At 40.2% G+C, this 24500-nt stretch overlaps 1 protein-coding gene across 3 annotated transcripts in view; it reads left to right on the top strand.

The window, feature by feature from the left end:
- The first annotated feature begins 1700 nt into the window (after window positions 1–1700).
- Window positions 1701–24500, top strand: part of usp34 (ubiquitin specific peptidase 34) — a 367536-nt gene continuing 344736 nt past the window's right edge. For all 3 annotated transcript variants that reach the window (XM_072581002.1, XM_072581003.1, XM_072581001.1), the window contains exon 1: window positions 1701–1941. In XM_072581002.1, the coding sequence (XP_072437103.1) occupies window positions 1899–1941 (43 nt within the window). In that variant the 5' untranslated portion in view covers window positions 1701–1898. The remainder of the gene's footprint in view (window positions 1942–24500) is intronic.

Raw genomic sequence — 24500 nt, 5'->3', positions numbered from 1 at the left:
ACTTTATAGATGCATACTTATTGTATGGTCTACTGTCTGTCTATTAAACAGGTCAGTGTGGATGTCAGGTTTTTTGTGTACCATGGAATGTTGCAAAGGAAAATTTGGCCAAGATCTGAAAAGCTTTTGCTTTTAAATGTTCACTTTTTTAAATTGAATATGTTGTTGCTAAAAGACCAGATACAGTTCTGGGCATCACATTTTAATTTATTCATTGGTGGTCCCTCACAAATGAGGATGATTCTCATCCACACTAAGGGTGAGTTCATAGGTGACCACCCTGAATGTGCCTGTGAGAGAGTTATTTTAACATTGCGAAACCATTGCACACTGAAGGATGTGAAGGCATCTGTGATGGTGCAGGAAAAACTCACAAGAATGGTTTCAATGATGAAGAATTTCAGTAACATTGTTTGGATTGGATAATCTGGCACTGTTCTCCTTGAACTTGAGGTTGAGAAGAAATTTGATAGACATTGTCAAAACCATGAAGAGTTTGGACAGATATAACTTTGCTAGAAATTCTGTGTCTTATGACCTTTTATTCCACAACCACCTGATGAAGGAGCAGTGATCTGAAAGCTAGTGCTTCCAAATAAAAAAACCCTGTTGGGTTATAACCTAGTGTTATGTGATTTTTAGGTCTGGACAGAACTTGTAGGGAGAAACTGTTTTCATTGATGCAAGAACTTGGAACAAGAACTTGCTTAAGGTTGGCAAAAGTAAAAGGAAGAGGAGAAAATGAGCACTGCAGATGCTGGAGATCAGAGTCAAAAAATATGGTATTGGAAAAGCACAGATCTGCTAGCATCCGAGGAGCAGCACAGTTGACCTTTCAAGCATGAGCTCTTCATCAGGAATGAGTAAGAGTAATATGATTTTTGTTGAATACAGTAAGTGGTTAGGATCTCGAATGCATTGCCTAAAGGTGGTGGAGGGCAGACTGAATCGTTATTTTCAAACGAGTATGGGGCAGAGTCCTGAAGAAGGTCCACACCCAAAACGTCCACTTTTCCACCTCCTGATGCTGCCTGTTTTGCTGTGTTCTTCCAGCCTCCTGCCTGTCTGGCTTGCTTTTGCAGAGCAGGCGCAGGCACGACCGGCCTAGCCCTCCTGCACTTTAACCAATGATATTATGCTGGTTTTATAAATCTAGTCAACACGAAATTGATCGCTTTAAAAGGTAACTATCGAATTTCTGCAGAAAATGAATCATTAATTTCAATCGGAGTCGCTCAGCTTTTGGACGGACGGTAATAAATTATTTTTGTTTTAAAGAGCATCCACCATCAGAGACAGGACGTGAGTTTGATCAGCTAAACGAGTAATGTTTTGCTCTATTCTGTAAAGATGCCCATCTGAAAATGAAAGTAACTATTTCGCCGGTGAAAACTTCAGGTTAATAAACGAACGAGCGACGAGGGGAAATAACACCGTTATCAGCACCACGTCCTGTTTTAATCCCGTTATAATTTATTTTTAAGACACTCGCAACCACTCACTCTTCTCTCCGTTGTTTATCAAGTTGGTCGAGTCATTGCGGCCGTTGGCGAGGTAGGGTACGTTGCCGTGGCAATGACATGCGAACGTGTGTACCACCTGTGGCAGGGAGGGGTGGCCATCTTGGGCGCTGCGTGAGGTGCGCGACGCAGGGGAAGGAGCCGATTGTCAGCGGAAACATCCGAAGCTGCTCGTCGGACTTGTCCAAATCAAAATGGCGCGGAGGTTCGAGCTGGTCGTTGTGGTGCGGATCGGTTAATTTGCATTCAGATTTTTTTTCTCCCTTTCCCTCCCTTCCCCCTCCCTCAGCGCCTTCTCAAAACAACGAACGGTCGCACAACAAACAATTGAACTTAACGAGAAACCGTAGGGCAGATAAATGGTTAAATTAGTGAAAGATGTGCGAAAACTGTGCAGAGCTGCTTGACGTGTTAAATGCAAGTAAGTGGTAAAATTATCTCCTCATTGCTGCACAGGCCTGTAGGTATTTGTGTGAAAAATAATAATCTGCAGTAATGCATAGCCATTGGTTCCGGCCTATATGTCTTTAGCTTTCATGCAGGCCTAGACACTCTTAAAAGTGCTCCGGTCATTCAAGGCATTTTGTCTTGAAATGTTTCTTTTCCTTCCTTACCATTATGATCTATGCTGTACAGTAGTTAATGTTTACTTGAAGTTTGCTGCAATATTATGAAATTAATTAGTGCATAAATGATTTGGAGCTTTTGTGGCCTAATGTCAGGCTGACGAGAATAGACTGATTTTGTTTTACACAAATGCCTGATGTTATGGGTATCAGTTACACGTTGCTTTGAGTTCTATAATTTTAATATGTCTGGAAAAGTGTGTTATTGATACTAAATGGAAATGTATGCATTGCTTTACAGATTCTAGAATTTGCACCTAAACTATATGGGGGGAATAGATACATTTTAGGATGAACTTGCTTTGATGTCACTTTGTGACTATTGATTCTGGTTGAGGATAGTTTAATCGGTCACATAAAATCAGATTGCATTGTTGGTAGATTTTTTTAATGACTTTGCAGACTTGCTGACACTGATCAGTTTAAAATTCTTATTCTTAATAAGTACACATGCCTTGATCTATTTTAGATTGTCATTTAGGAATACTGAATCCACTTTTGGATCGTGGTGAGCAATACAATGGCTGTGTTGAGTAAATTTATTTGGTGGTTCTACATATTCATCTTAGTTCTTATAGGAAATGGAGTCTTCATTAGTAGAAAGTTACAAACATACAACTATCATTCATTTAGTTGTGTATATGTTAACTTCAAGATAGTTATTTGCATAATGCTGAATTTGAATAATTGAAAATTGTTTTTCTTAAAGTACTGGCAGTAAAACAAGTTCTGAATGCATTAGAAATTATGCCTTCCTTTTGAGCAGATTTTATCCAAAATGTTTTACTGTTTGCAAATTGTGACAAAAATTTGCTGTCCTTAAAATTCTCTTATTGGATGGTAATAAAGATCACTTTGAGAAAATTGGACAGCTCACTAGAATTCTTTCACAGCACCTAATGAAAAATGCATTGACAGCTGATTTTTGTAATGTAAACATCTAAATTTAAAATGTCATTGATTGCATCTGAAACTCCAGCTGCTTATTTTTTCATGTCAAGTCTTTAATTTGTTTGTACCCATTCAACAGGCCAGATTAGTAAACCATTACATATGCTACTGTGGACTGTACCATGTGATATTAGTGATAATAGCTAGGTTCTGAAACTGTATTCTGATGTACTGCATAATCTATTAGGTCTGTTTGCTACATGTATGTCAGATCCCAACAAAGTGGATTATGGAGCATTGTAATACAAATTCTTAAAATTATGACCCAGACGGAGCAGGCTGGATGCAAGCAGACTATTTCCACTAGTTAGGAAGTAAAGGATGAAGTGTCAAAGATACACAATTTGAATGCAAGACATGCAAAAGAATTCAGAAGAAACTTCCGCAACTTTGAGACTGTGTAATTTGCTTTCAAGCTTGATGGTTGAGGCAGAAGCTGTTAAAATTCAAGATCAGATTGAATGAGGGAAAATGTATGGGTAAATGTGACTAGAATGGTTCACTTGAATGGTGTATATGCCTACGTAGATATTTTTTAATCAACCTTTTCAGAGGTGTTGGGACAAATTTCCAGAGCAGATGGGACTTTGGACGCAAGCCTCCTGGTTCAGAGTGGGGGACTCTTTCACTGTGCCACAGGAGCCCAGCTAGTGTATATTAGTTGGGCCAAGTGATTTTCTTTTGCAACCTCTGTACAGTGCTTGTTATGCCTCATACAATATTCAATTTCAAGAACTATGTTCAATATTGAACAGTTACTTGGTAGGGCAGAATTCAAGGCGTATTGCCAAAGCGCTTTGTTTTTGCATACATCAAGATGAATGCAAGAATACCAAATTTCAAATGAGAACAGCTTGTTCTACAGGCATAAAGGATGCTGATTGTTTGGCAGTCAATTCTGATGTATCGAGGTGCTTCGACCAACTAGAACGAAAGGCACCTCAAGCTTCACGATAATCAAAAAAAGTTGCAACACCTGAGCATATTCCTGTTTTGTTTGCAGTGACAAGGTCTCTGCTTGTGACTTTATATCCTTTCCAAGTTTAAATAAACCATGTTATGAGTTTTACTTATTTTCTTAAATTGGTTGTTAGTGTATACATTAGCATGCAGCATTGGGCTGTACTGGCACAATTTTAGAATTGCATTTAACTTGTCTTTGCAAAACAATAGGCTAGTTGCAAATGATCTATAATACTCTGCTAGTTATGAGCAATAAAAGATACATGTTTGATTTGATCAGTTGGAGGTACATTGTATGTGCCTGGTATTGGGCATACTGAACTTTATGTTACTAAGTTTTATGGTGATGGCAGCATCCTGCTGGAAAATGCTACTTGCATTGCCACTACGTAAGAATGTGAAATAGACTGTCTATTGCTTAAATTTTTATATAATTTTATCTTTCCAGGGTAATTTGGGTTAGAGGTTTTGTGTCTGAAAGTGGTGTACTTTGGTCCATTTGTAAAATTTTATGTTTCATGAAATGGTCTGATCAGAATAACCATTGTCCTATGTGAGAGCTTTGCACTGCAGCTCTGTCAATTTCACAAGGTGAGCAAATAGCTAGATTCGTATTTGCAGGATTTCTGAATAGTCAGTCTTCTAGTTCATGGTACTAAATGATTCTTGTATGTATATTGACCAGTGAAGCTAGCCTTGTAGTTGATAGTTTGATACTTTGCTAGGTTTCTAAACTAGCATGGAATGTGAGTGTATTTGACTGTCACAAAAGGTAATTTAAAAAAAAATCATTCATGGGATAAAGATATCTGTTGATATCATTGGTTTTACTGCCAATTTCTTGCATAATTGCCTGGAATGCAATTAAAGGTCCATCACATTTCTATGGGTCTGGAGTCACATAGGCATATAGTCACGTACAAGTAAGGATGACAGATTTTTTTTCCCTCAAGGATGTTAGTGATCAGATGGGCTTTTATGATAATTGACAGTGATTACAAGGTTGCCCTTGACCAGGTTTTAAATAAACTGAGTTCAAATTTCACCTGCCATAGTGGGATTTGGACTTATGTCCACAGCTCATTAGTTTAGGGTTCTATATTCCTAGCCTTGTAATGTTACCAATAAGCCACTCCATATTGGAGTGCATTAAGGTATTTAAAGATTTCATAGAGTACAGCTGTGGATTGAAAGATCTCCAATGTATTGAGCACGTGCATTTTGTTTTAAAAGCCTGTTTTCTAACAAGTTAGGTATTACGAGGATGTTGCCAGGGTTGGAGGATTTGAGCTACAGGGAGAGGTTGAATAGGCTGGAGTGTTTTCCTTGGTGCGGGGTGACCTTCTAGAAGTTAATAAAATCATGGCAGGCATGGATATGATAAATAGACAAGATTTAGAGATGCCGGTGTTGGACTGGGGTGTACAAAGTTAAAAATCACACAACACCAGGTTACAGTCCAACGCTCCGAAAGCTAGTGCACTTCCAATTAAACCTGTTGGACTATAACCTGGTGTTGTGTGATTAAATAGACAAGGTCTTTTCCTTGGGGTGGGGGAGTCCAGAGAGGGGAAAGATATAAAAGAGACGTAAGGGGCAACTCTTTCATGCAGTGTGGTACTTGTATGGAATGAGCTATCAGTGGAATGGTGGAGGCCGGTACAATTGCAAGATTTGAAAGGCATCTGGATGAGTATATGAATGGGAAAGGTTTGGAGGGTTATGGGCTGGGTGCTGGCAAGTGGGACTAGATTAAGTTGGGATATCTGGTCGGCATGGACGAGTTGGACCGAGGGGTGTCTTTCAGTGCTGTACATCTCTGACTTCTGGAGCAGGTGAGATTTGGCTCTAATGTATGGACACGACCACTGCACACAAGAGTCCAGAATATTGAGGCTCACTCCAAGAAAGTGTGTTTTGAGGGAAACTGACACAAATTGTGCGCAACTACCTAATTATAGCAGATTTTCTGTGACTGGAACGTCAACTTGGTGTCATTTAAAATTGAATTTGCGTGAGTTGCTAAGTTCATAATTCAGTGAATAAGGATTCAGAAAATAGCGGCACATCTATCTTGCCATAATAAAGCAGTGTGCTGCAAAAGGTGATGGCTTCCTTCAGCATACTGATGAATAGGTTAGCAATACTGAACAAGTGTGTATTAGTAACAACATCTTGTCTATGCAAGTTCCTTACGGTCCTCATACAAGTGAGGGAATTCTTTACCATGTAAATGGAAAACCCACATACAATTTGCCATGGTAATTCTCTCAACCATTTGCCAATTAGTGCTGCACAGCATCAACTGGTCATTGAGGAAATAGGTTGTAATAGGACATTGCTTTTGTTTATCTTTAGCAACCGATACATGTGTGGACATAAGATTCACCCTTGTGGCTCACAATCCTGGATGTTGAAAGACACCTTGCCACTCTTACAAACATTTTCATAGCTTGCGTTTGAGACAAAACTGTGCATTTAGACTTGGTGGCAGATCCAGTAAATGAGTTTGAAGGTGCCAGAGAACTGAAAGACAACTAATGTGGCTCCACTTTTTAAGAAAGTTGGGAGGAATAAACCAGGGAATTAGACCAGTGAATCTGTTGGAGAAAATTATGAAGGAGAAGCAAGATTTGATCAGAGATCGTCTGTCTAACCAAGCTATGCTGAGGTCATGATGAACAAATTTGATAGAACTCTTTTTGAGGAGGTGATCAGGTTAGTAGATGAGGGTAATGTAGCTGATGTAATTTCTGTGGATTTCAGCAAAGCCTTTGACAAGGATCCACATGGGACTCTGATCAAGAAAGTAAACGCACATGGGATCCAGGATAACTTGGCAAGTTAGATCCAAAATTACCTTTGGTGATAGAAGACAGGGTGGTAGTAAAATGTTTGTCTGACTGGAGGCTGGTGTTTAGTGGCATACTATAGGGATCAATGCTGGGTCCCTTTTATTGTTTGTGATATAAATAAACAGTATACTTGAGTTGGGAGGGTAGAGGTAGTAAATAAGTTTCGGTTACTCATAAGTTTGGGTCACTAATAATGAGGAAGAAGGTCTTCACTTACAGGAAAATATGAACGGGTTGTTCAGTGATGTCGATTGTGGGTAATCCAAGATGGAGAATGGGGAAAAAAAATTGTGGCTGTAAAAGCTGCTTTTTTGAGGCATTTTAGGTGTTGGAGGTGATTTCTTCTTCATTCCAGAAGCAGTGATTACTGTTTTATATGCTGTTGTCTTGGAACTTTAGGGGAAAAACAATGCAATTTTTAAAAGGAGGAAGACTGACAAAAAGCAGCAATCACCTGGTTAGTGAGGGAGAGAGCAAAAGAAATCTACACTGCTAACTGACACAGCAGTGAATCTGCAGTTATTGTTTTTGGTATTTGAGTTTATGCATCTCTGGAAGTCGGAATGCATCGAGGAAAAATTTAACAAGCAGTGAAATTCACAACTGACCTTAGAGGAACCTATGTGGGAGAGCACACGTCTCAGGAACAGATAAGTGCCTCGTTTTTACATGTAACAACATTGCTGTAAGTCTACAGTAGTGAGTAAACACTTTCCTTGATTGTTCAGAGCATTCAGTATAGAGGTTGGGAGGTCATGTTATGGCTGCACAGGATGTTGGTTAGGCCAACTTTGGAACATTGCATACAATTCTGGTCTCCTTCCTATTGGAAAGATGTGAAACTTGAAAGGGTTCAGAAAAGATTTAAAAGGATGTAGCCAGGGTTGGAGGCTCTGAACTATAGGGAGAGGCTGAATAGGCTGGGGCTGTTTTTCCCTAGAGTGGAGTAACCTTCTAGAAGTTTATAAAATCATGAGGGGCATGGATAAGATAAATAGGCAAGGTCTTTTCCTTTGGGTGGGGGAGTCCAGAACTTGAGGGCATAGATTTAGGGTGAGAGGGGGAAGATTTTAAAGTGACCTAAGGGGGCAGCTTTTTCAGAGGGTGGTGCATGTATGGAATGAGGTGCTGGAGGAAGTGGTGGAGGCTAGTACAATTTCAACATTTAAAAGTCATCTGGATGTGTAAATGAATAGAAAGGGCTTCGAGGGATATGAGCCAAGTGCTGGCAAGTGGGACTAGATTAGGTTAGGATATCTGTTTGGCATGGACAAGTTGGATCGAAGATTCTGTTTCTGTGCTGTACAGCTTTGACTATGTACATATCAGGGTTAAATTCTATCTGTTACCAAAAAATGTGAAGTGATGCACTTTGGAAGAAGTAACAAGACAAGGCTCAATGAATGGTAGGACATGAAGAAGCTCAGAGGAGGAGAATAGAATCCCTACAGTGTGAAAATGGGCCATTCGGCCAACAAGTCCACACTGACCTTCCATAGAGTATTCCACCAGACCCATTCCCCTACCCTATTACTCAACATTTACCCTGACTAATTCACCTCGCCTAAGTATCCCTAAACACTGGGCAATTTAGCATGGCCAATTCACCTAACCTGCTCATCTTTGGACTGTGGGAGGAAACTGGAGGAAACCCATGCAGACACTGGAGAGTGTGCAAATGCCACACAGACAGTTGCCCCAGGCTGGGATTGAACCCAGATCCCTGGCACTGAGAGGCAGCAGTGCTAACCATTAATCTACTGTGTCACCAAGTGCTTGTCCACAAATCCCTGAATGTGGGTTAATGGGATGGTTAAGAATACCTGTGTGGCACTTGCCTTTATCAGTTGTGGCATATATTATAAAAAGAGGGGGGTTATGTTGGAGTTGTACAAACCTTTGATTCGGCAATGAAGAGGGTTTGTTTAGTGCAGAGAGGGTTGAGAAGATGTACTGAGAGAAGTGCGTAAAATTGAGGGGCCTGAAAAGGGTGGATAGGAAGCAGCTGTTCCCCTTAGTTGAAGGGTCAGTAATATGGGGGTATAATTTTAAGGTGAAGGTAGGGGTTTGGATGGGATTTGAGGAAAACATTTCCAACTCTGAGGGTAGTGGGAAATTGGAATTCACTGCCTGTCTGAGCAGTAGAGGCGAGAAACTTCAATCTTTCCAAGTGTTCAATGCCATACTTTGTAAACGTCAACATTCAAGGTTGTTGACTAAGTGCTAATAAATGGGATTAATGGAACTAGGATGGCACAAACCTGATGGGCAAATGGGCCTCTTTTGTGCTATATGACTTTGACTCAATGGCGCAGTAATTAAGAATAAGTTTGTAAAGATGTTTAAAAAACAGACATTAATGTGACATGTGAAAATAACAAGTCTTTGGATATTTCAAATTAAGTGCAAGGCCCATTTGGCTTGATTTTCAAGGACTCCAGATCTTCATCTGAAGATTGGTTTGTGGTGGCACAGCTGAACAACCCTAAGTGTGCTAATAGCTATATTGTTGTGGTTCTGTTCGCCGAGCTGGGAATTTGTGTTGCAGACGTTTCGTCCCCTGTCTAGGTGACATCCTCAGTGCTTGGGAGCCTCCTGTGAAGCGCTTCTGTGATCTTTCCTCCGGCATTTATAGTGGTTTGAATCTGTTGGCGAAGCTACTACCATTGCACAGAACCACAACAACGAGCACCTGAACTACAAATCTTCGCACAAACTTTGAATAGCTATATTAACAACCAATTCGAAATAATCAGTCCAATTCAGAGCATGATAAATTTATGCTTGCTAGAAATCACATATGCGCAGGAGTCTGTTCTCTGTGGTAAGAAAAAGGAATGCATTCAAATCTTGTGCCTTTTTTCAATTACTTAGGAGTTTCAAGACTCTATAATTCCCACATAACAAGACCTTGGCCAATTAGGCTCAACTTGCCAACCAGTTGGCCCCCTTTTTTCTTGTGAATTGTGATCATAAAAGTTTGGCATTTTTGCACTTGTCCCTGAGTTAAAGTTCTGCATGGCTCTCTTCTCTGCTTTATTCAGTTCTGTAGATCTTAGATGTTAATTTTGTACATGGCTGTAACCCTGTGCATGGGTTTAGTTTGGTCTGATATGTGACAGTGCCTCGATTAAAATATCTGGTTTGTTACAGCTGTTAGTTATGAGAATCTGGAGGTAATGTATTTGAGCATCTAATTCTTTGACTGTTTCATTGTATTCAAAATGCCTTTTTTAATGAGCCCAGCAGCTGCCATCTTTTTAGTACAACAAAAACCAAGATGACCAAGAAAACCTAGCAGTCAATTAACACAGTAGTGGCCTAGTCATCTTGTTAATATTGAATGTAACTTCTTTTTGGGATTTGAAGCACCAGGCCTCAGTTTGGCTGTATTTATACCCATTCACTTTCACTTGATGGCATTAAATATTTTGGTGAGCAGCAATACAATTATTGTAATTTTTCTACTCCATTGAAGTAACTATCTATGTTTGAAACTGATTAATAGTTGTAGGGTTACTTACAGTCATGGATAATTGGAGAATACATTTACTGGGATGTTCATCAGACTTCATTTTAGAGAAGATGGTTTAATTTTATACACAGGGTGACTTTTGCTTAGTGAGTATCTAGTTTAATTTTTTTTTCTGGATTATGCTTTTAAAAATTTATTTTGTTTGTTACTTTTGCCTAGAAACAGTGAAATGCTAGTGTTAATAGTCCAGCAGGGCAGTTATTGCAGCCGAAGTTTCGATACTGGAAGCATTTCAAGTTCTTCAAACTTGACAGTTGAAATTGAGCGTTCTCCCCAGAAAAGTATTAAATGCAGAAGCTCAAGTTGGGTTGTATTTCATGCTGTGTAATGTGCACAAAATAATAAACTTGGCACTAGTCATTTGTAGGATATAAGTTGTTCAGATGGTTTAGTTTTAAAGTAGCTTACTTTTTTTCTTTGTCTAAGGTAGAAGACAACATAAACACTATTTCCAGAATAACAGGCAATGTTTCTTGAATTCCAGTTCCTTAAATGAGCAGAAAGATGCTTATTTTTACCTTTTTTAAAAAACTATTTGTTGGGTATTGGTATTAGTGCAGATGTTAATTATCTAGCTTTTATTCTTCTGCTCTGGAAATATTGCAGTTTCTTTCACTCAGTAGGTCTTGTCACTTGACTGGGTAGTTCTTGTTTTCAATACTAGTTCAAGCAGTTACTATATAAATCACAAATTTGTGGTCAACTAAGAATTTTTATATTTTCACATTAGTTTCTTGCTGCCATTAGGGATGATGTGGTATCTGTTATGTGTAATTTTCTTTTTGTGCTGCAATGTTACAAAACAGAGTACTGTATACTTATTTTGTCCATGGCAGTGTCATGTGATAATATGTAACAAATGAGACTACTAATTTACAATTCTCTAGGCAGATTTAGTCTAGAAATGTAACAACACTAGTGTACTGTAAATTAAATTGTGTGTGTGTGTGTGTGTGTGTGTGTGTGTGTGTGTGTGTGTGTGTGTGTGTGTGTACTGGCAACAAATGTCAAATTAGACAAGGAAGTCAGCCCAGGTCAATAAAAATGGAAGATTTACTTCTTCAAAATAAGATTTGAGGAGAGAAATGATGGTATATCTGCTGATGAATTTGCATAGTTTATCAAAATGTATTCTGTGACCCTCCAAGTCAAGCATGTGTAAGAGTCTCTCATTAATCTGCACACATATGTATTATGGGATCTTGGATATGTGCATGAGGTTGCAAAATATTTGCAAGTAAACCAGCTGTTGTGAACCAATATAGATGAGTGAGCTTTACTTCTGTTGGAAAGTTTTTTGGCAAGAAATATAAGAGGATTTGTATTCATCTAGAAGGGAATAATGTTTTGTGAAAGGTAGGCCATGCCTCACAAACCTTTTGTTGAGTTCTTTGAGAAGTTGACCAGACACATGGATGAGGGTAAAGCGGTTGATGTGGTGTATATGGATTTCAGTAAAATGTTTGTTTGATAAGGTTGTCCATGGTAGGCAATTGCAGAAAATACAAAGGCATGGGATTGAGAGTGATTTTAGTAGTTTGGATCAGAAATTGACTAGCTGAAAGACGACAGAGTGGTGTTTGATGGGAAATATTCATCCTGGAGTTCAGTTACTATTGGTGTACCGCAAGGCTCTGTTTTGTGGCCACTGCTGTTTGTCATTTTTATAAATGATCTGGAGGAGGGCGTAGACCTGCTGGGCTCTTCCAGCAATAAGCTCGCAACTCTGATCTCCAGCATCTGCAGACCTCACTGTCTGCAGATTTGTGGATGACACTAAGGTCGGTGGATAGCGTGGAAGGATCTTGCAGAGGGACATAGATAAGCTAGGAAAAAGTGAGGACTGCAGATGCTAGAGATCAGTCGAGAGTATGGTGCTGGAAAAGCACAGCAGGTCTGGTAGCATCAGAGGAGCTGGAGTATCAATGTTTTGGGCAAAAGCCCTTCATCAGGAACGAGGGTCATTCCTGATGAAGGGCTTTTCCGAAACATCGATTCTTCTGCTCCTCAAATGCTGCTTGACCTGCTGTGCTTTTCCAGCACCACATTCTTTACATAGATAAGCTGCAGAGCTGGGCTGAGAGGTGGTAAATGGAGTTTACTGCAGAAAAGTGTGAGGTGATTCACTTTGGAAGTAGTAACAGGAATAGAGTTCTGGGCTAATGGTCAGATTCTTGGTAGTGTAGATGAGCAGAGAGAACTGTGTCCCGGTACGTCGATCCCTGAAAGCTGCCAGCCAGGTTGATAGAGTTTTTAAGAAGATCAACGGTGTGTTAGCTTTTATTGGTAGAGGAGATTGAGTTTTGGAGCCATGAGATCATGTTGCAACTGTACAAAACTCTGGTGTGGCCACACTTGGAGTATTGCCTACAGTTCTGGTCACCGCATTGTAGGAAGGATGTGGAAGCATTGGAAAGGTTGCAGAGGAGATTTACCAGGATGTTGCCTGGTATGGAGGGAAGGTCTTGAGGAAAGTCTGAGGGACTTGAGGCTGAGAGAAGAAGGTTAAGAGGTGACTTTAGAGGGTTAGATGGGATGGACAATGAGAGCCTTTTTCCTCTGGTGATGGCTAGCCTGACGGGACATAGCTTTAAGTTGAGGGGTGATAGTTTCTTTACTCAGAGTAGTAAGGGCATGGAATACCCTGCATGCAACAGTCGTGGACTTGCGAATGGTAAGGGCATCCAAATGGCCATTGGATAAACCTATGGAAGATAATGGAATAGTGTAGGTTAGATGGGGCTTTAGACTGTTGTGCCGACCTGTGAAATCATTTGAGGGGTGAAGGGCCTGTACTGCACTGTAATATTCTATGTTCAATCAGTGTTCCAATTGTTTATTTTTCATTTAATGCTAGTTCCAAAACAACCCTTACCTATCCTATTTCATTCACATTGGACTGACCCACAAAGTACAAGAAATAAGCCCAAATTATATTTTTGTTTTCTGGAGTTGAAGGGATATATTGTTGAGCCTCGACTTTGCTACATTGTCATCCAGTCAGTTAGCACTTTGTGTTCTTCTGCACTTACTTGACGAAGATTTTGTTTCGCTCATTCCCGTCTTAAAACACTTGCCATCACCATTTCCCCCTAATGTTCTAAACCAGGATAGACTCGTGAGGTCAACAGTAGAAGACTGCTTAGAGGGTATTTGAGATATTTATATATGTGAACACTTCCTACTTGCTGAACCATTTCTGTTCAGAACGTATCCAGTGGTTATCTATATAGTAATAATTATTGAATATACTATAAATGTACAATGTGTTTGTGAGTGAAATGTATTTTTTTGTGGAGCCCCACTGGAGGTTTCTGATGTGGATTGTGATATTCCAAAATGATTGTCATGACCTCTTGAGTTAATTGAACATTAATTTGCTTAATTATCATCATCCTCCAACTAAAGGGACAACAAAAAACACCTTTTGGTCCTGGAGTACAAAACTTTACTGGGCTTTCCAAAGGGGACTTTGATACACCACATTGCCATTATATTCCTACATTGATTAGATTAATGAAAGTTAACTACCATAATCCTCTGATTTAAAAATAATTATCTTTGCATGAATTTCTTAACAGTACCGTATTATCTATGATGTGGAGGTGCCGATGTTGGGTTGGAGTGGACAAAGTTAAAAATCCTCCTACACCAACACCGGATTATAGTCCGACAGGTTTATTTGGTATGGTCCTGTTTCACAGCTACCTGAAGCAGGAGCAGCACTCTGAAAACTAATGCTTCCAAATCAACCTGTTGGACTATAACCTGGTGTTATGTGATTTTAAACTTTTGTATTGGCTACTGTACTGCGCTTGGCACAATCTGACACCTGTCTGATTATCTGTGCTATTATCTCATAAAGTCATACAGCACAGAAACAGACCCTTCGGTTCAACCAGTCTATGCCAAATATAATCCCGATCTAAACTAGTCCCATCTGCCTCCACTTGGCCCATATCCCTCCAAATATTTCTTATTCATGTAGTTCTTATTCACTGTTTTTAAAAGAAATCATGCCACAACTTTGGTCCAGTGACCTGTTGGCCAGTTGCGTAGGCTTAGTGTTTTGCAACATGGCGAAGGTAATGCTATCAGAATTCTCTTTTTATTAAATCCATCCTTTCTTTCCCTGTATTGGCTGTCGCAGGAATATTATGTTCTTATGGAAATAATTTAAGCACCTTCTGTTTTATTAAAACAGAAAAAAATGAGGTAATTTAGAACCATGGATTTCAGCATGCAGTTTTCATTTAGTAACCTTTTGAAACTTCAGGACTTCGCAATGAAGTACTTTTTTGTAATTGTTATGTAGACAAACGTAGCAGCCTTTTGCTTTGTTCATGGGTTATGCACATTGCTAGGGATTAAAAAAAAATACTGGATTTTACAATAGTAAGGTTGTTGAATGACAAGAATAGATAGTTGTTTGTTTCTGGAGATGATCGTTGCCTAGTATTTTGGGTCATGAATATTTCTTGCCACATATCTCAGTACCTTGTTCGTAGCTTGCTACCAGCAAGCATAGGACTGCTTCAGTATCTGAGGAGTCATGAGTGGTACTAAGCATTGTGCATTCATTATTTCTGATCTTATGATGAAAAGAACGTCATTGAAGGTGTCCTTGGGGAAATGTCAACTATTTAAAAAAAAGTTCAATGTAATCAGAGTCGGTTCAGATTTTGTGAAAGAGAAGTCCTGTTTGATTAAGCTGTTTAGATTTCTTTTGAGGCAAAATGTACAGTAGAGAAACGGAAACCAGTAGATGTACTGCACATGGATTTCCAGAAAGTATTTGATACAGTTCCACTTTAAAGATTTATTGTGGAAAGTAAAAGCTCTTTACATGGTTGAACCAATAGAAAGTTGACAATACAGGGCTAATAGGAAGCAGAGAGTAGGCATGATAAATGGATCTTTTTCAGAATGGGATGAGTGTTATGCTGTAAAGATCAGTGTTGGGATCTCAGCAGTTTGCAATTTATATAAATGACTTGGGACATGGTTGCTAACTTAACTGACAATGCAAAGATCGGTAGGAAAGTACATTTGTGAAGTGGATATAGGGAAAATAGATGTGTGATGTAAATGACCAAAGATCTGACAAATACGATAGAATGTGGGAAAATGTAAAATTGTCCATTTTGGCAAGGAGGTTTTTATTGAAAAAGAGAAGAATATATCTAAATTGTGGAAGATTGCAGAGCTGTTGGGTTACAGAGAGATCTGGGTGCCTTAGTGTATGAATCACAAAAGCAAGCAAGCAAGTAATTACAAAAGCTAATAGAATGTTATTTATTGCAAAGAGAAGTTATGCTTTAGTTTTACAGGACAGTGGTGAACACATTCAGAGTACTATACACTGTATTTAAAGAATGATGTAAATGCGTTGGAAGCAGTTCAGAGAAGGTTTACCAGACTAATACCAGGAATGTGAGAGTTGTCTTATGAGGAGTGGTTTGTCAGGCCAGGCTTTTAATCTACTGAAGTTTACAAGTGTAAGAAGAGACTTAATTGGGACTACAAGATCCTGAAGGGTCTTGATTGAGTAAATGTGGAGAGGATTCCTGTTTGGGAGAATGTAGAACTAGGGGCCACTGGTTAAATTTCAGTGGTTGCCCATTTAAAATAGCTGAGACGAATATGTATTTTCTCAGAGGGCGGTGTGTCTGTGGTGACCCCCCCCCCCCAAGCCCTGCCCTGTTCCTGAGAAAATGATGGTAGATTAAGCAAGGGAGTGGAAGGTTATTAGAGACATAGGTGGGAATGTGGATCTCAGGTTACAGTCAGATCAGCCATGATCTTTATTGAATGGTGGAGTAGGCTGGAAGGGCTTAATGGTCTATGAACGTTGTTTGTACCGAGGATACTGCCCTAAAGAGCGCCTGCAATGATGTCCAGATCTAGGATAATTGACCACCAACAATCACAATCCTCTTATTCTCAATAACTTAAATGTTGATGCTGGGGATAGTCAAATGCAGCCTCTTTAGCTACATTTCTGGAATTTAGTCATTTGTCGGTTTGGACCAAGGTTGTAATGAGGTCCAGAACTGCGTGATCATGACAGATTTCAAACTGAGCGTTGAGAGGGTTAGTGGATAAATACTCATGATACCACAATTCACAACCCATTCCGTTACTTTCCTGATAGAGGGAAAAAAAAACTAATAAAGCAGCAATTTTGAAGATTGCTCTTTGTGTGAAGTTCATCCTGGGTTAATTCCAATGTTTTTAGCCATACTGAACTGGCTTTATTAACTATATCTAATATATCTATCCTCATTGGCATGATAGCATGCCCCTGCAACTCACTCAGTCAACCTCCATATGGACCTGAGATTTTATTTTCACAAAGACCTGTGATGATCATCCCTACCAATACCGTCATAGGTTTATTCATCTGCAACTGAGAGGTTGAGTTCAGCAGATATTCCCTCTGATTTTCTTATCAACTGCTATTGTCCAGTCAAGGACATGTGGATTCTTGGACTCGGTCAATTGTGCTGCTATTATGCCACTCCTTGTATTCCTTTTAATGGCAAATATTGAAGCCCCCCACCCAAGTGGACACTTTCTGTTCTTTCAATTGGTGTTCAACATGAAGGAGATGGGCTGATCAACTTGAGGTATGGTGGTAGGTTGGTGGTTATGTTTCCAGACTAGTAAGGCAGGAGTAATATTTCAGAGCCAAGAGTTCAAACTGTGACATGGCAGCTGAGGCAATTCAAATTTATTTAATTAAATATATCTGGAATTAAAAACAAATCTCTGGAGTAACGAAATTATAACTGAACATCTGAAATGTCAATTTGCCCTTTTATATTTTCATTGTAGGATTTTTACAAAAAAGCAAATTACTATAAGGAATCTTGGGTTTGAATTAGTTTCATGCTTTACTTTGATTAAAATACTGTGTTTTGGCATCTTTTATCTGTTCTTGGATGTGCATGATGATGGCAAAGCTACATTCCTTTGGCTGAGAAAGTGGAAGAGGCCTTCACCTCTGAACTACTGCAAGCTTCCTGAAATAAAAAAGAATTGCCTACAAGACATCCTAATTATTTTTTTTCAGATTCTTCTGAATGCAACAATTTTAAAATTTTAAGATGAAATTTACAAAGATGCTGTTGGTTGAGGAATAGATTCTCACTTGAAGCTTTCTGGCACCTTTCCTAAGCTGTTAGTGGAGAAGTCTTCATGAACCCTTCTGTAGGGAACCACCGAGAGAGAGGGTGGATAAAGAAGTTGTATTTAAGTGCTTAACAGCGAATGAATTTGATAGTGCTGAACTTGGAGTATTTCTGAAGACGTCTTGAGGTTTTTGTTTTTGTCTTTCGGTCAAGAAATAAAAGCAGGACTTAAGAGAAATCGGGGGGCAAAAAGGGGACATGAGAGAGTTTGGCAAATAGCGTTAAGGAGAATCCAAAGGATTTTTAAAAATACATTAAGGACAAAGGGGTAATGAGGGAGAGAATAGGGCCCCTCAAAGATCAGCAAGGTGGCCTTTGTGTGCAGCCACAGGAGATACTAAACGAGTATTTTGCATCAGTATTTACTATGGAAAGGAATATGGAAGATATAGAATGTAGGGAACTAGGTGGTGACATCTTGCAAAATGTCCATATTACAGAGGAGTAAGTGCTGGGTATCTTGAAACGCAGGACCTGATCAGGTGTACCCTAGAACTCTGTGGAAGCTAGGGAAGTGATTGTGGGGCTTCTTATTGAGATATTTGTGTCATCGATTGTTACAGGTGAGATGCTGGAAGACTGGAGGTTGGCTAATGTGGTGCCACTGTTTAAGAAAGGTGTTCAGGACAAGCCAGGGAACTATAGACCAGTGGGTTTGACTTAGGTGGTGGGCAAGTTGTTGGAGGGAATCCTGAGGGACAGGATGTACATGTATTTGGAAAGGCAAGGACTGATTAGGGATAGTCAACATAGCTTTATGCTTGGGAAATCATGTCTCACAAACTTGATTGAGATTTATTGAAGAAGTAACAGAGGGTTGATGTGATCTATATGGACTTTAGTAAGGCATTTGACAGGGTTCCCCATGGGAGACTGGTGAGCAAGGTTAGATCTTATGGAATACAGAGAGAACTAGTCATTTGGATACAGAACTGGCTCAAAGGTAGAAGACAGAGGGTGGTGGTGGAGGGTTGTTTTCAGAATGGAGGCCTGTGACCAGTGGAGTGCCACAAGGATTGGTGTTGAGTCCACTACTTTTCTTCATTTATATAAATTATTTGGATGGGAGCGTAAGAGGTATAGTTGCTGATGACCCCTAAATTGGAGGTGTAGTTGATTGTGAAGAAGATTACTTCCGATTACAACAGATGGTCCAGTGGGCTGAGAAATGGCAGATGGAGTTTAATTCAGATAACTGTGAGGTGCTGCATTTTGGGAAAGCAAATCTTAGCAGGACTTATACACTTAATGGTCAGGTTCTAGGGAGTGTTGCTGAACAAAGAGACCTTGTAGTGCAGGTTCATAGCTCCTTTGAAAGTGAAGTCGCCGGTAGATAGGATAGTGAGGAAGGTGTTTGGTATGCTTTCCTTTATTGGTCAGAGTATTGTGTGTAGGAAATGGGAGGTCATATTGCAGCATTGGTTAGACCACCTTTTTGGGATATTGTGTGCAGTTCTGGTCTCCTGCCTATTGGAAAGATTTACAAGGATGTTGCTAGGGTTGGCAGATATGAGCTACAGGGAGAGGTTGAATAGACTAGGACTGTTTTCCCTGGAGCGTCGGAGGCTGAGGGGTGACCTTGTAGAGGTAATAAAATCATGAGGGGCATGGATAGGATAAATAGACAAAGTCTTTTCCTTGGCGTGGAGGAGTCCAGAAGTAGAGGGCATAGGTTTAGGGTGAGGCGGAAAGATATAAGAGACCTGAGGGGCAACTTTTTCACGCAGAGGGGTGTGTGTGTGTGTGTGTATGGAATGAGCTGCCAGAGAAAGTGGAGGCTGGTACATTTGCAACATTTAAAAGGCATCTGGTTGGGTATATGAATAGGAAGGGTTTGGAGGGATATGGGCCAGATGCTGGTAAGTGGAACTAGATTGGGTTGGGATGGATGGATTGGACTGAAGGGTCTGTTTCCATGCTGTACATCTCTATGACTCTAAATGCCAAAGGGAAAAACAACATTTTGAACGTGCTGATTGGTAGAGGCGTTGTCTTAGAATGTGCCAGTTAATGATTGTTAACAGTTAATGAGTAAAGCTTTGTTTAAATTTTAATTCAGGCAGGTTTACAGTAAAAGTGTTTTTTTTGTTTCAACAAAACAAATGAATTAATTTTTAAAATACATTCACTTTTTTCTGGAATTGATGCTGCCAATTTGTATTCAAAGTCTTGCAAACAGGAAAATAAGGTGAATGATCAATTAATCCAATCACTTTTTTGGTAGCTGAGGGAAGGTTACTGACTGAGATAAAGGAGAATCATCTTAAAAGCATGTTGTTTTACATCTACTTGAACATTGCACCACCTTTTATTCCAGTAATTTACATGACCGTTGACACAACTGCATTTTTTTCTGCTCACTGTTTTGAAATGAAGATAGTAAAACATTTTCCAATTTTTGGTTATTTTCTCAATGCCTCAGTGGTAAAACTGCCTCATTGACTCAGTCTTCCATTTTAAAATTTGCAGAGTTGTAGCATCTTGCTATTATTTTTTTTTCTTCTGTTTTATTTCATTGTTTTGTGAACTTTTGAGCTTTGGTGTTCGACTTGGGTTTCTCAATTGAGAAAGAAATATTTTATTTCAGTTGATGAATAGAGATAAAACATTACATATGTGCTGGCCTTTTTATAAAATAAAACTTGCTTTAATAGGTTGTTCTGTACAAAGGAGTTCTTATCATCCACTTTCCTCAGTGTCAACCCCTTAACCCCTGTGCCTCACTTCTTTCTTGCAATGTTATTGAACATATTGTTACCTTCAAACCCTTGCCACTTTGCCAGTCTCTCTACGAACTCTCTTGTGAATCCTTCCAATGCATTTTTCAGCCCAACCAGAGTACCAAAATAACTGTCTCAGATGTCAAAGGGTAAAATATGATCTCTCCTTATTCTTAGCCTTTGAGATGTTTGATCACACATTCCTACTTTATTGTATTGATGAAGGATCTTTGGACTTGAAGGGTTAACTGTTTTTCTCTCCACAAATGCTGCCTGATCTGCGGAGTTCTTCCAGCACTTTGTTTTTGTTTTTGTTTCAGCTGGATTACAACAGAGAACCAATGAATGAGACTACGCCATGTGATTCCATTCTTATTTTTCCAATCCTACCCAGAGAATAATCTAAATTGGTTTTTAATCTTGTTCCTAGTCATTTATGGTAACCCCCAAGGATCGATCTACCCATGCCTCCACCACCTGTTTTCCATAAGAGACAAGAAATATGCAGGAGTAGGCTGTTTGGGTCCTCAAGCCTGCACTGCTATTCAGTAGGATCATGGTTGGTCTGTCTTTCATCCACTTTCCTACCCTTTCCTCATAATCTTTGATTGCCTTACTGATCAAGAATCCATGTATCTCAGCCATAAATTGTACAAGAACTGTGCCCCCAAGCGTTCTGTGGTGAGGAGTTCCAAGACACTCAACCCCCAGGAGAAATTCCTTCTCATCTAGTTTTAAATGGATGCCCCTTCGTTCGGAGACTACCTTCTGGTTATAGAACATAGAACATAGAACATTACAGCGCAGTACAGGCCCTTCGGCCCTCAATGTTGCGCCGACCTGTCATACCAATCTGAAGCCCATCTGACCTACACTATTCCATGTACGTCCATATGCTTGTCCAATGACTACTTAAATGTACTTAAACTTGGCGAATCTACCACCGTTACATGCAAAGCATTCCATACCCTTACTACTCTGAGTAAAGAAACTACCTCTGACATCTGTCTTATATCTATCACCCCTCAATTTAAAGCTATGCCCCCTCATGCTTGCCGTCACCATTCTTGGAAAAAGGGTGGACAAGGAGAGCCTATCTTACCCTCTGATTATCTTTATCTCCCAATTTGAGTCACCTCTCAACCTTCTTCTCTCCAACGAAAACAGCCTCAAGTCCCTCAGCCTTTCCCTGTAAGACCTTCCCTCCATACGAGGCAACATCCTAGTAAATCTCCTCTGCACCCTTTCCAAAGCTTCCACATCCTTCTTATAATGCGGTGACCAGAACTGTACACAATACTCCAAGTGTGGCCGGACCAGAGCTTTGTACAGCTGTAGCATAACCTCATGGTTCTGGAACTCAATCCCTCTTTTTTTTTAATAAAAGCTAAAACACTGTATGCCTTCTTAACAACCCTGTCAACCTGGGTGGCAACTTTCAAGCCCTGCCGGCTGCCCCTAGAAATATTAAAATTGCTTGATCGTACCCCGTTGGTAATGACCGCAGCGAGAGGTACACTGTAGAGAACCTTTACCCATCTTATGAAAACTTCACCCAGACCAAACCGGTCTAGAGTATAGAAAAGGTACAGCCACTCAACTCAGTCAAATGCCTTCTCCGTATCTAAAGAAATCACCAATCCCTGTATTGACTGCTGTTGGCATGCTTGAATTAGGTTAAGCAGCCTCCTAATGTTGTTGGAGGACCTGCGACCCTTTATGAAGCCCGTCTGATCCTCTTTAATAATAGAGGGTACGCAGTTCCACCCTTAATGCAAGAGCCTTAGAGAGGATCTTAAAGTCCACATAAGAGCGAGATGGGCCTGTATGAAGCAGTCTTCCGGATCCTTCCCTTTTTTTTTAAGGATAAGTGAAATATTGGCCTCTCTGAGATGGGGGACAAACATGACTGTATGAATCTGGATTAGTGGTGCTGGAAGAGTGCAGCAGTTCAGGCAGCATACAAGTAGCTTCAAAATCTTGACTGTATGAATCATTAAACATATTCAGCATTGGGCCTGACAGTATACTTATAAATTCCTTATAGAATTCACTGGGAAGTCCATCAGGACCGGGCGCCTTTCCACACTGCCTCACAGCTTCCTGCACTTCTTGTTCTGATAATGGGGCATTGAGAAAGGACTGTTGTTTGGGAGTCACACCCGGGAACTTCAGATCTCTAAAAAAGGATTCCATTTTGGCCTGCCCCTCCTCACAATTCTCAGACTGATTATAACTTAGAGTAGAATCTCTAGAACGCCACATTAATCTTTTTAGAATCACATATTAGGTTCCCAGACCCTTCCCTCATCACTGTAATGGTTTGTGGGGCACTTCTTTCTGGCAAGGTATGCTAAGTATTTGCCTGGCTTGTCACCATGCTCGTATGACCTTTTGCTTTGCAAAAGCCAGCTCTTTCTTTGCCGTCTGCGTGAGCACGGAATTTAGTGTAGACCGCAGTGGTGTAACCCTCTGTAGTTTGACCAACGAGGGTCTGTCAAAATAGGCCTTCTCTGCTGCTTTCAACCATGCTTCAAGGAGACGTTGCTGCTCACCCTTCTGCTTCCTACTTGTGGAATATGAAATGACTAACCCTCTGGCATAGGCTTTGGCAGTTTCCCAGAGAACAGGTGAGCTATCAACCGAGCCTATGTTGATATCTAGGAATGCCTGAAATTCCCTAGAGAAATACTCCACAAACTTGCTGTCCATGAGAATAAGGGGGTCCATTCGCCAGTACCTTGAATCCACTTTAACATCCTTAATTTTAACTATGAAGTACACTGGAGCATGATCAGAGATGGCAATATTACCAATCGTACAGGATGCCACCAGATCCAGGGTTACCGCAGGGGTTAGAAAAAAATCAAACCTTGTGTGACATCTGTGCGGATTGGAGAAAAATCCCTACCTGTAGGGTGGAGACACCTCCAGACGTCCACTAATTCTAATTCTCCACACAAACCCAATAGTTTGTGCAGAGGGTATCAAGGGACCGTTAGGCAACCTGTCTCTTGTGGGGTCCATGAGGCAGTTAAAATCTCCCCTTATAAATAATGTGCCGAGACTTGAGACTTATCAGTTTAGAAAAAGCATCTACCAAGAATTTAAGAGGATGAGCTGGGGGACAATAAACATTTAAAATGCCATATGCTTCCCCATTTATCAAGGCTTTAAGAATTACAAACCTCCCGTATGTGTCTTTAACACATTCCAACAATTTAAATGAGAGATTTTTCCTAACCAATATAGCCACTCCCCTACTTCTGGTATTAAATGATGAAAAATAAACTCGGTCAAGGCCATTCTGCTGTAATTTCGGATGCTCCTGGTCATCCAAGTGTGTTTCCTGTAACAAAGCAATATCCACCTTCTCCTTTCCAAGACTCAAGAGTACCTTCTTCCTCTTAATTGGTGAGTGACTTCCCTTGATATTCCAGGTACTCCAGTTAATCAAATCATTAGCCATAATCTTCTGCAATTACATTTAAATTCCAGAGAGGAGGAACCAGAACCACAAATTGCTGAGCCTTAGTGTCGCATGGTCTACCAAATATAAAAACTACATAAACTAAAACCACTACATTTAACAAACATACAAAATTATTAAAAATAAAAAAAAAACAAAAATCAGAAAACAAACCAACATATAAAGCGCCAATAGCGCTGAGTAGGGGAACTCCCCACCCCTGCCCGGAGGGGGCAACTACCTGTTCCGAACTGTCCATAAATAGACATCTAACCATCTCCACCACCTTCACTTCTCCCAGCTAGAGCCACGTCGCAAGCACAAGCTTCCTTACCCTCAGGCAGACTGATGATCCGAATGTTTTTTCTCCTGCCCCTGTTTTCAAGATCATCCACTTGGTCACGCAAATTACGAACCTGCGTCTTCAGGGCTTGGATCTCTTCATTGAATGAACTGGCATCAGCTTCCACCACTGTGACCCTGTGCTCCACCTCATCCGTCCTCTTCTCCAGGTCTCCCAGCTGCTGCTCATGTTTCTGCAGCATGAGAGAGACTGGAGCCAGCTTCTCTTCAATCTGTTTCCTCAACATCTTGCGAGAGTTCAAGAGCTGGCTCACCAGGTCCTGGAGAGTAATCGGCTCCGAGGCTGCTGCAGGCCTGGCCTCAGA

This window comes from Chiloscyllium punctatum, chromosome 11, assembly GCF_047496795.1.
Source record: "Chiloscyllium punctatum isolate Juve2018m chromosome 11, sChiPun1.3, whole genome shotgun sequence".
Classification (NCBI taxonomy): domain Eukaryota; kingdom Metazoa; phylum Chordata; class Chondrichthyes; order Orectolobiformes; family Hemiscylliidae; genus Chiloscyllium; species Chiloscyllium punctatum.
Note: the sequence above shows the minus strand (reverse complement) of the source record. Positions and strands in the feature narration are given on the sequence as shown.